The sequence below is a fragment of the Sesamum indicum genome, linkage group LG6 (assembly GCF_000512975.1).
Source record: "Sesamum indicum cultivar Zhongzhi No. 13 linkage group LG6, S_indicum_v1.0, whole genome shotgun sequence".
NCBI lineage: Eukaryota > Viridiplantae > Streptophyta > Magnoliopsida > Lamiales > Pedaliaceae > Sesamum > Sesamum indicum.
Window position 1 is genome coordinate 440,611 of NC_026150.1, and position 12,519 is coordinate 453,129.

At 37.8% G+C, this 12,519-nt stretch overlaps 2 protein-coding genes across 2 annotated transcripts in view; one reads left to right on the forward strand and one right to left on the reverse strand.

Moving 5' to 3' along the window:
* Nucleotides 5,259–7,571, reverse strand: LOC105163051 (pentatricopeptide repeat-containing protein At3g62470, mitochondrial-like). The gene is given in 2 exon segments (XM_011081259.2): nt 5,259–5,579; nt 5,582–7,571. Coding segments are annotated over 2 exon segments (1,923 nt in total). The 5' UTR covers nt 7,431–7,571; the 3' UTR covers nt 5,259–5,505.
* LOC105163053 (DNA mismatch repair protein MSH6) overlaps nt 7,662–12,519 on the forward strand; it is a 9,132-nt gene continuing 4,274 nt past the window's right edge. Inside the window, exons 1-12 of the mRNA XM_011081262.2 lie at nt 7,662–8,997; nt 9,340–9,433; nt 9,617–9,719; nt 9,797–9,850; nt 9,951–10,025; nt 10,211–10,279; nt 10,389–10,472; nt 10,569–10,763; nt 11,188–11,738; nt 11,832–11,961; nt 12,279–12,370; nt 12,465–12,493. Of these exons, the coding sequence (XP_011079564.1) occupies nt 8,049–8,997; nt 9,340–9,433; nt 9,617–9,719; nt 9,797–9,850; nt 9,951–10,025; nt 10,211–10,279; nt 10,389–10,472; nt 10,569–10,763; nt 11,188–11,738; nt 11,832–11,961; nt 12,279–12,370; nt 12,465–12,493 (2,425 nt within the window). The 5' untranslated portion in view covers nt 7,662–8,048. The remainder of the gene's footprint in view (nt 8,998–9,339; nt 9,434–9,616; nt 9,720–9,796; nt 9,851–9,950; nt 10,026–10,210; nt 10,280–10,388; nt 10,473–10,568; nt 10,764–11,187; nt 11,739–11,831; nt 11,962–12,278; nt 12,371–12,464; nt 12,494–12,519) is intronic.

The following is a 12,519-nucleotide window of genomic DNA, read 5'->3' on the forward strand; positions in this document are numbered from 1 at the left end:
AATAGCGGAATGCATATATACTGTACAAATGATGCTAGTGCAAGGGGATCACCTTGAGAGGGACACTAGTATGTAGATTACACCAAGCTTCAAGAATTTATTCCCCCTTATAATAGTTTTAAAAAGATTTTTTGTTTTGACGATAATAGATACAGAACATGTTGAACATCGCAACCCAAGAGGCATAACGTTCTCCTGAGAAAACAAAACTATTTACAAGCGTACAACATGTACAAGACAGAAGACCTACGCCTAAAACTCTAAGACTGCAAAAGTCCAGCCTCTGTCAACGAAAGTTGTTGGTCGGTTAGGTTGAGTGGTTGAATAGCCGAATGTGCCTTAAGGGTACCGAGAGTGCGGCGGCCCTTGACACCATGCCAGGGGCTTGTTAATGTATGGATTAAGGAAATACATTTTTAATGATCTAAATTTTTGGCATTATAGATGTTATATTATTTTTCAGAAAGAGTAAAAATAGAAAAAATTATAGTAAAAGATATGAGTTCTTTAAGTTAATTTATTTACCATTACCCTTAAAGTACCCTATACGAGCATGTTGATATGTGAAACTCGAAAAATACATCTTTAGCACTGTACTTTTGTGAAAATACGAGTTTTTTATTCTTTGTTTAGCACTATCCTTAAAACACCCTGTAGCACCCTCTAATGGTACTCAACTGTATCCCCCTTAAATATTATACTTAAAGTAAACCTTAACTTATATATATATATATATATATATATATATGCACATAATACAATTCTTGTTGAATATACATACGTAATCTCATCTTTACAACAAACATATATATATATATGCACATAATACAATTCTTGTTGAATATACATACGTAATCTCATCTTTACAACAAACAAGTTAACTTCTCACCTGCAAGATTATAAATATATATATATATATATATATATTCGCATAAAACACCACAAAATGAAACTATTACAATTAGTTCACACGTCATCTACGTTCTTAATTTGTATTTATATATTCCCAAAATGTGACTTCTATTTTACTGACGGGTGAGGAAAAAAACTACGTATTGTCAGTAGACCTCATTAAATAGGATATCTATTGAGCTGCAGAATCTGCAAAAATATGTTGAATCATATAGTTAGCTAAGGCAATAGAAATAACGAGAGCACCATTATGGGCTTAATGAATTCCCTGAGTATTAGTAAATCCAAAGTGGATCGTGGGATCCCTTGCTGGTTGTTTTATGGTCAATCTCCTTTATCATTTGGGCAGCAAGATGATGTGCACGCCTAGATTTCATAGGAGTCCCATCAGTAGGTCTTCGACTATCATGTAGATCACCTCTTTGGCCGGTGCGTTTTCGTGTTTTGCTCCTTAGTAAGAGTCTTATCCTTATGGCGCTCGGCACTGCCTCCTAGAGGGATCAACAAGTTGATCCTCGTTTCTACGGGAATATCTATGGCTAGTGCATTTCTCTTGTAGTTCACAATGCCAATTTTTGTAGACGTAGTCCTTTAGATAACCAGCTTAGATGAACCTTTCTATATCCTATCTCAGTTGGCGACATCTATTCGTATCATGTTTGTACTCCCTATGGTATTTGAAAAGTATTTAGATGTGGGAAGCTTTGGTCCTTCCTCTACACCCTTGGACCACTACAAAATAGGGTGTTTGTTTATGGCCATCAGCATCCATGCTGAGCTAGTAATAAGTGGGGTGAAATTCTCGGTGCTGGGACAATGGGATTCAACTATCCTCGTGCTTCCCTTCTATTTCGAAGAGAAGAGGTGGCTTCATAATCCCATCTTTTATCGTGGATGTGCTTAGCAAGGAGTGTGGTGCCATTATAAGCAAGTTGGTGCTAGGGCGTCTTGAGGTGAGCAAGCAGCTCTTCCGCTATAATATCTGCATTGAAGGGAATACGCGCTCCAATAGCGGGACCTCCTTCCTTACCTGTTGGCAGAGTTCCACCACTTCTTTCTTGAGAGAATGCTATATTTATGGAGGTTCTTGATTGGCCCTCTCCTTGCAAACGAGATCAACTAGTGTAGGTTCGTCCTGCTGGAGTTGGCCTGTCAGTTCTTTGATTTCCTTATGTGTTGAGCCTCTCCTGGTGAGAAGATTGTATTGCTCCCTTAGCTTGGGAGCCCCGAAGGGCTGAGTTGACGGTCTTGCGATGAACTGGAAAAGCTGTTAGAGGAAGAACGGGTTGGTTGTAGCAGGCAAGGCTGTCGGATCAAGAGTGAGAGCAGGGATGTTGATATCCCTTAGTGTTTGTTCTGGAAATGGAACTACAAAACCTGCTGCAGCAAGGAGAGAAGTGTTCCCTTAAAGAAAGCCATTATCACATCCATTTTCTAAGTTGGATATTTCTTACATCTCCAGCTCAAATCTCCCACAAATTGCGCCAATAATGTGTACCAAGATCTAACACACCACAATGGTTGAAGAATCTTCACTGAAAATGAGGACTAACCTACAAACAGTTCTAATACTTACGTCAAAAATTGATTTACTGAAAAGATAATTGAAAATTTGAAATAACGTAAGAGTAATAATTAAATAGTTGAAACGACTTGACAAAGTATCAATTTAAAGTGGGAATAATGTTGGAGAAAAAATAGGGCGAGAAGCTTGCTGAAAATCAAGAGAAAAGACTGATTGCATGAATAATACTTGATACCCTCATGAATGCACAATGACCTTTATTTATAAGCCAATGAAGAGTAGATTTAGAAGTTTTAGCAACTTGTGATACATTGTTAGAAAGCTGCATGGTTAGATTACTAACAAAAAAAAGAACAGATTGCTATTTATATTAAATTAAATATTAAAATATCTTTTAAAAAAAAAAAAGAACAGATTGCTATTTATCTTTTAATAGTTATTTCTTCTTTAAAAAAATCATTCATTTTTTTCTCACTTTTTTTCAAAATTAATATTAACTTATTATTTTATATATACTTTATCAAGTTATAAAATTTTATAAATATTTTATTTGAAATGATATTTATAGAAGTTGCACACACATAAAGTGTGCCACAAATTACTAATTTAAACTGTATAAAAAGAAAAGGGTTTCCACACTCATAAACGACAATTAAAGACACAACTACACCAATTTTTTATGAAGTCAAAAATACCCTTTAATCAATAAAATAACTAACTTATTTAACTTTTCAAATTTTACATTAATTGATGAATTAGTTTTCTTTCTTTCTTTCTTCTTTTTATTTTTAATTGTGATCTATTGATTTAAATATTATTTTAATGTATTAAAAAAATTATTCGTTACATGCACGTAGGAACGACGTGCCACAACGCCTAATTAAACATTAATAATTAGTATAACATCCTGAATAAAAAGTGATAAATGGTAAAATATAATGTAGTATAATTAAATGGATAAATTACAATTACCTCTTTTGAGGTTTGACATAATTACGAATACCCCTCATTGTTTGAAAATTATCAATTTCCTCTTGATTTTAGGGCCATCTAACAATTAGCTCATTCCATTAGATTTTTATCTATTTTTAGTGAACTGACCAAAATGCCATTGTGGATTAAAAATTATAATTTTATTTATTTTTAAAAAAATATTTTTTTTATGGATTGAGGGGGTAATTTTTTTTATAATTTTTAAAATTTTTTCATCCATCCCGTTCGATTTATTTATAAATTTTTAATTTAAAAAAATATAGTAAGGGTAAAGTTGACAATTTCATACCTCCAGCCAATGATTACATAATTTTATCAAACATTAGGGAGTTATTTGTAATTTTTTAAATAACAAAAATATATTCGTAATTATACAAAACCTTAGGAGATATCATTGTAATTTGTCCTAATTAATTTTACTAAAATAATCTCGATCCATACTATGTATAAAAGTGTTAAAAGACTCTAAATCCACCATGAAATTAGGAATACTAAAAAATTAAAATAATATTATATAAATAGGGAAGTTTATAGATGCAAGATTTTTGACAAATATAAAAATTAAGTGCAGTTTAAAAAAAAAGTCTATATATAAGTTTAGAATATTTTATAGTATGGATGTACAGTTTATTTGTATTAATGCCATAATTAACAAATCCATTTTGTCATTAACATCAAATTAGCATAAGTGTGATGTGTATAATCATAAGGATTGAAACTAAATCACGCCCATTTACTGGAAAGGAAATGGAAAAAATCATGAGCTAAATCTCACTTTCCTAATTAATATTAACTGTAGTTTCCAAAAAACGCATGTTGCATGATTGGGACAATTTACTAAAGTTTTCGCTCATTCTCAGTTTAGCGGCAACTTTCCTTGTAGTTACTGGATTTTGAATTTGGTAGCCGTTGGAAGATTTTACATAAATACTGCCGGAAGAATCTCTCATTAGATTATATTCTCAAGCAAGATATTTAGGACATAGATTCTGAGACTGACTTGCAAGAAGATTTTGATATATTAAGATTGAATAAATTCCAGCCGTTCCGCAGCATGCAAGCATTTGAGGAGGAGATGTCCTTTAGACTGCATTTTCTCTCCCCACTTCCCTGCCAATAATCCTCGAATTGCTTATGTTCACAAAATCTTTGGGGCTAGCAATTTTGGAAAGATAGTCCAGGTACTTCTATCTAATACATATATTATAATTTTCTTCTTTATGATCAAGGAAGTCTTTAGCTGTGGCAATTTGGTCTTGGTTTTTAATTTGGTTGGTTTGGGAAAAATAGGATTTGCCGGTGAGTCGTAGGGCTGAAGCAGCTGATTCTTTGTACTATGAGGCTTATTGCAGAATAAAAGATCCGGTCTACGGTTGCGTTGGGTTGATTACTATTTTGCATCAACAGATATATGATGCACAATGCCAACTGGCTAGAATTCAAGCGGAGATTGCTGCTCTTTGTACTCATTCACAGAGTGAAGTCCAGCAGTATCAACAAGATGAAAATGTCGGTCCCAGTTTCTTGCCGGACCAAAATGCTCTTCCCAATTCAACCTCATTTTATGATATCTCCACTTGGTTTGATTAGGATTTCTCAGTTGTATTAAGGTTGGTTCACTTGATTTATTCTTTCTATTGTTTATTGGTTTGAGTTCTTGGGAGAGATTTCAGATTGTGTAGATATGAAAGAAATTGCAAATGCTCAATAAGTTGTTTTGTAATGAAACATCTACTTGGTTCTGTTGTTTCTTCATTGAACCAAACACCAAACAGTAGCTTAACAGTGTCAATCCAGGACTTGGTCACACAAGCATTTTGAAAGACGCATTACACGTTGATGACAGAAACTCAGAAAATAAACATACAACACCAAAAATTGCTAGTGATGGACCTACTACTGGCCAGTTATTACTCCTGAGATCCAAAGATTATTTGTCAAATGATATATAATTCACCAAACAAATTATGTAATACAGTGGGTATTTGAGCAATGATGATGTTACAAACATTTACAACAAGCACACAACAATTCTAAAGTTCTCTGCACCAGTGAGACTGTAATTCAAGAGTTCATCAGTGATTCTGGCAAATAAAAAATCCAGCAACTCTAAGGTAATCTCTTTGCTTCACCCTCGTCTTCATCATCTCATCCACTTTGCCAGGAGATTGGCAACGTCAGAGTTTCCTGAAAACTTCATCTTTTGGGCTAAGTCCTCCAAAATATTGGCTCTACCAGCCCGGCAAAAATCAGCTGTGAACTTGTTGTAATCAAGTTGAGGTGCCTTCATTCCTTTGTCTATCATTTCTTCCAAATACTTGCAGGCTTCATTGGATCTTCCCTGTCTGATAAGTCCCCTAATGAGAACAGTGTAAGAGTTTTCATCAGGACAACAACCTTTCCTCCTCATCTCCTCCCAAACTGCACAACCCATTTCATAATTTCTTGCAAAAAAGTAAGACCTCATTATCATGTTATAAGTGTGAATGGATGGTTCAATGCCGCTCTGGATCATCTTCTTATATATCTTAATTGCATCATCTGGCAGGTGGCGGTTCGTCATCATCTTGATTAGAGCATTATACATCCGCCCATCAGGTGGGCACCCTTTTTCCTTCATCTCCTTTAGCAACCGATACACCATATCCATCTTCTTTTGATTCCCAAAGCCTGTCATCAAGCAAGTGTATACAGCAGCATCTGGCTCATATCCAGAAGTAAGCATATCATCCAAGTAGTCAACAGCTTCCTTCGAGTTACCTTGTTTGCAGAGATACTTAATCAAGATTGTATAGCTCCTAATGTTGGGAAGTGGACCCTTAGACTTCATAACCTCGAACAACTTGATTGCATCAGATCTCTTTTTACTCCTCAACAACCCCTCAAGCATTGTGTTATGAGCAATGATATCAGGCTTAAAGCCGTTATCAATCATTGAATTCCACGTCCTGCCTGCTTCCATCAAATTCTTCACCCTACACCAACCATTGAGCAAAACAGAATATGTGCTTAAGTTTGGAGCGAATCTATCCTCCAACTTCTCAAACAACACCTGAGCTTCCTTCACAAGCTTTGCCCTCCCCAAGGCATCCAACAAACAATTAATCGTCTCTATACCAACTTTAAACTTATACTTCTTCATCAAATCAAACATCCCAACAGCCTTTTTCCTCTCTTTGGCAGCAGCAAAAGCTTTAATGCAAATACTAAAAGTCTCCATTGTGAGCAAATCCTTCGCACCCATTTCTTCAAGGACTGAAACCATGGTCTCGAACTGCCTAGTCTTTCCAAGAATATTCATCATTGCATTGTAAGTCCTTGAATCATGAGCAAAACCAGGCCTCTCAGCAGCCCAGTAAAAAAACCGAAATGCAGGTTTGCGAGCATGCTTAAACCTCTCCAACACACCTAACACCAAACCATGACTCAATTTAACCCCACACTCATCCAAAACAGCCTCCATATTCCTATCTACAGCAAACGTTTTATCGATCACCTTACAAACCCTATCCACCTCCTTTTGATCAGTCTCGAATTCGGCGTCATCAACAACAAAAGATTCATTCTCACCATCAGTCTCAACATCAGAATCAGAACGCGCTGAATCAACATCCTTACAGAAGGGCCTAAATTTATTGAAGCAATATAGCGAAGTTTTGGGTTTTAAGCAAAGTATGAAATCTTGCCGTCGGGCTAATGGCAAACTTTCTTGAAGAGGAGAGAGTGAAGAGGGGTGTGGCAAAATAAACGGAATTTGACAATGAGTACGATGGAGGCTACTACGAGTAAAAGCATCAAACAGAAAACACAAGGGCAAAGAGCTACCATCAACTTGCTTTCCTTGAATTCCTCCCCCTCGTAACGCCGTGATTTGTTCGTAATCGGGAGAGTGTAACTCGGCGGCGCCGAGGAAGAGTCCGCCATTTCCGGCGAGTAAATTGGAGAGCAGTACGGATCTAGAAAGTGTTAATTTTCTTGAATATCTTAAATGAAAAGCCATTGAGCAGCCATTATATAGCAAAAAAAAATAGAAACAGAAACAAGAGAATAACAGCAGGAGGAGGAAAGTATTGGTAGAGGTATCGATCGGAGTAGATCTCTGAGCTAATATTTGGTGGCTGGTCACTGGTCAGTAACCCACCGTGAAGATGAAAAGCAGTGCAAAGTTGGGCCACCTTGGGTTTTGTGGTTCTATCTACTGGGCCTATCATTGGGCCTCAGAAAATTGAATCCCCGAAACATTGAGAATCCAGCCCAATACAATGGTGACTGTATAGGCTTCTAAAACCCAGGTCCGACAAATTGGTCTTTCTGTAGTATCTCTGTTGGGCCTGATAATTGATTCTGGGGGATTGAATTAGGAGCGGCCCAAGAACAGAGAACGGGAACGTTGAGAAGCACGCGCCGCATGGCTCTCTCCCAAGTTCCCGCCAAAGCTCGCGGGCTGACGCGCTTCGCCATTTTCATTCCCGCCTTTCCCCTCTGCGCTCTCTCTTAACTACCTCCACCTCCCGCCTCTTACACCTCTGGCGTCGTTCAACTCTCCCTCTCTCTTTCCAGGTATCTGATTCGCTCTCCATTCGTTTCCACTCTGTTACTAGTATAGAATAATAATCAGATGGCGCCATCGAGAAAGGCTAGCAACGGGCGGTCACCGCTGGTCAATCAACAGCGTCAAATCACTGCATTCTTCGGCAAGAAGCCAGAATCATCTTCTCCTTCCCCCTCGCCGTCTCCGGTTGTTTCCAAACAAAACCCTAGGAAGCCGGAATCATTGTCTTCTCCTTCCCCCTCTCCGTCACCGGTTGTTTCTAAACAAAACCCTAAGAAACTGGAATCATCGTCTTCTCCTTCGCCGTCGCCGGTTATTTTCAAACAAAACCCTAACCTTGGTGCGAGCCCGAGCCCGAGCCCGATCACTCCTTCACCTCTCCAGTCAAAGCGCAAGAAACCTGTCCTAGTCATCGGCGCGAATTTGGCTTCTTCTTCTCCTGGAAATCCTACCTCTGATAAGAAGTCGTACGGGGCGGAGGTTGTTGAGAGGAGGATCAGAGTGTATTGGCCGTTAGATAAGTCTTGGTACGAAGGTTGCGTGAAGTCGTTTGATAAAATATCAGGAAAGCATTTGGTGCAGTATGATGATGCTGAGGAGGAAATGCTAAATCTTTTGGAGGAAAAGATCCAGTGGATTGAGGAGCCGGCAAAGAAGAAGCTTCGGAGGCTAAGAAGGATTTCAGTGGTGGAAGATGAAGAGGAGGATGATCTCAATGAGTTACAAGATGATTCGGATGATGAGGATTGGGGGGAGAAGGAGGAAAAGGAAGTAACGGAAGATGAGGATTGTTTGGAGGATATGGATTCGGAAAATGAAGAGGAAAGTGGAAGAGGTGGTGTTGGGAAGAAGACGAACTCCAGTAAACGAAAGGCGAGTGGAAGAGGGAAAACGGAATCAATTGCTCGTAAGAAGAGCAAAATCGGGGTAGAGTTGGAGAATAGCGTTTCTACTGTTTCTTTTGCTGGAAATTCAGAAAAGCGGAATGAGCCTACTGCAAGAATTAGTGCTGATGGTAAGTGCTTACAGTTTTCCTTTAAAAAAAAAAGGAAGAAGAAGAACTTTTGTGTTCTCTTTATGTTGGATGTCATTTTCTCATTTTGTGCATATACTCATATCTCATGATTTTTCATTGGTTAATTTGATGACTAGTACCAGCCATGAGCAAATAAATGAAAGTCTGATATGGGATCTTAGGTTTTATGCTGTTGATGTCCTTCCTTTTATACTCCAATTCTTGTAACTATGTCCCATTTTTTTTCTTAGTTTGAATGGTTTCTTTTGAAAAAATGTCTATGATGTAAAGTAAATGCACTATTTGTGTCATCAACAGTAATATTAGATTATGTTATTATAGGTGGGAAGGTCTCTCTTCGAGATAGCCCAACTGTGGGAGATGCAGCAGAAAGATTTGTCACACGTGAAGCAGAGAAGTTGCCTTTCCTTGAGGTGTAAGTTGTTGTATCTCTTGCTCTTTCTACTCCGAGAATACTCAAGCAGAGCTGATGAAAGAATCACTAATTTTTTTATGCTGCTAACATTCATTTATGGTTCCGAGGCTTTCACATTTTTTACTTTCCTATCAAAAGATATGCCTTCACTTAAATGTTGAACTGGTTTCTTTACTAAAACAGAGATCGTAGGGATGCCAATAGAAGGCGCCCTGGGGATGCAAATTATGACCCAAGGACCCTGTACTTGCCTCCGGAATTTGTTAAAAGTTTAACAGGTGGCCAGGTAATTGAATCCTCTAGTTACTTGTTCTAGCTTTCTTTTGACAATATTGTTTCATCGGATGCATTTGTTAATAATAGAGGCAATGGTGGGAATTCAAGTCAAAGCATATGGACAAGGTTCTCTTTTTCAAGGTAATGCATTCGGATATCTCTAGTCGCAAGTTGATGCTATTGGTTTTATTAGTCATTCCAGTCATGTTAAAGTGTGACCATTCTTTTAATTATTGACCAGATGGGCAAGTTTTATGAACTTTTTGAAATGGATGCACATGTTGGAGCAAAAGAACTTGGTTTGCAGTATATGAAGGTACTGTACTCAGTGATTTCTGGTAGTTTATTTATGTCAGGATGCATTCTATAGAGTAAGGATGTAATGAGATGGGGAAGGAGAAGTTTTGCCTCGCCAAGTCTCTCAGTTTCTTGAAATATCTATACGCCTATCTAGATTACTTTTCACTGAAGTTTCTATGTAATATCTGCTTGTGCTTTCAGGGAGAGCAACCGCACTGTGGGTTTCCAGAAAAGAACTTCTCAATGAATGTAGAGAAGCTGGCGAGAAAGGTTATCTTTTGCTGTACGCTATTCCGGCTCCAATCTCTTTTGCCCCTCAATTCTTAATTTTCCCTACCTTTGAAGGTTGAACTTCAGCATTATAATTTGACATTGATAGGGTTATCGTGTTCTTGTTGTGGAGCAAACAGAGACACCCGAACAGCTTGAGCTTCGTAGGAGAGAGAAAGGATCTAAAGATAAGGTCAGTCTGACACCGATCTCAGCACTTGGGCAACAAATTTCCTTTAATTTATCATATTGAACCCTGCGCTGATGAGTTCTGCCAATTATTTTCCAGGTTGTGAAACGTGAGATATGTGCCGTGGTGTCAAAAGGAACTTTAACAGAGGGAGAAAGCCTTTCAACCAACCCTGATGCTTCTTATCTGATGGCAGTGACTGAAAGCTGTCAAGTTTCAGCAAACCAACAAGGGGTTCACATACTTGGTGTCTGTGTGGTTGATGTTGCAACCAGTAAAATTATCCTTGGACAGGTTGGAGACTAACTTAATTATATCAAGCTAATGCACTTAAAGAGCTTTTGCATGAATGCTAGTGCTCTTACACATACGTAATTTCATGTCTTGTCTACAATATGCTGCTATTGTGCAGATTTGCACAGAAATAGGTGTCTTTATCCTGTGGACCAGCAGTCAATCTAAAATTAATAAGTTGATGAACTATATGGTGTTAATATTCCTCATGTCTATACTTGTTCGATATTTGAACTAGGTGCAAATTGCATGTATGAAATTTCCTTGGTCGAGCATATATGCCTTTCTGTCTAATATATGTTTCTTTGCCTATGGGGTGTGTAGTCTTCCTGTTATGCATGTAGATTGAAGGCTTCATCTTGTGCGTTCTTTTCTTCTGTTTAGATAGATTCTCTGTGGGATTAAGTACTCCTCCTTTGACCAGTTCAGGGATGATGCAGACTGCAGTTCCTTATGCTGTTTATTAGCTGAGTTACGGCCAGTGGAGATTATAAAACCGACTAAGCTGCTCTGTCCCGAGACTGAAAAGGCACTGTTTAGACATACAAGAAATCCTCTGGTTAATGAGCTGATTCCTTTCTCTGAATTCTGGAATGCTGAGAAAACTATTTGTGAAGTCACGAGCATCTATCAGCGAATTGGTGATCATGCATGTTTTTCTGCTGCGGTTGAAACTGCTTTGCAACCCTGTGATTCTTCATTGGAAGATGGTAACAGAAACTGCTTACCAGATGTATTATCCAACCTTATAAATGTGGGTGAGGATGGAAGCCAAGCACTCTCGGCACTTGGTGGCACTCTTTTCTATCTGAGGCAGGCTTTTCTGGATGAAACTCTTCTCAGATTTGCAAAGTTTGAGTTGCTTCCTTGTTCTGGTTTTGGTGAAATCACTCAAAAACCATATATGGTTCTTGATGCAGCTGCACTAGAAAATCTTGAGATATTTGAAAACAGCAGAAATGGGGATTCTTCAGGGTAATGTGGATTGATTTGTTTGTGTTTTTTTCCAGAACTGTCTTTATTAACATTATGTTATTTTCATTACCCTGGCATTTTTTGTCACTGCAGGACATTATATGCTCAAGTGAACCATTGTGGCACAGCATTTGGTAAAAGGTTACTTAGAACTTGGCTTGCAAGACCCTTATATCATCTTGAGTCCATTAAGGAACGCCAGGATGCTATAGCAGAATTAAAGGTTGTTTGACTTTGAAAAGTTTTTGCCTTGTTTTTCTAGTTGGCATTTTGTTTTTAAGATTCTCTTTTGCTATGTGCGTGTTTAAATCAATTTTGTTACTTAAAAATTAACAAACTGAAGATTCTGAGAGGTTGGTGGTTGTGGTAATTTGCCTCCTCTATGGAAATCCACTTTTTCTGTATATGATAATGTTTTTCTTCTATCTTCTTTGATCTTGCTCTGTTTCTTCGGCATTTATAAGACATAGTAATAGTCCACTTGGTTTGCTGTTTTCCTGAAATACATTAATCAGTTTTACTTGATTGTTCTTATTTTAGGGAGTTAATAAACCATATGTGCTTGGCTTTAGAAAAGAGTTATCCAAGCTCCCCGACATGGAACGTTTGCTTGCACGCATCTTTGCTGGCAGGTAAAGTTTCAGGCTTATGATTTCCTAATTTATTGAAGGAACTTACCTACTGTTTTCTTTAGGGGATTCTATTCATGGTTTTTGGTGAATACAGTGAAGCTAATGGCAGGAAAGCAAATAAAGGTGTTCTGTATGAGGATGCAGCAAAA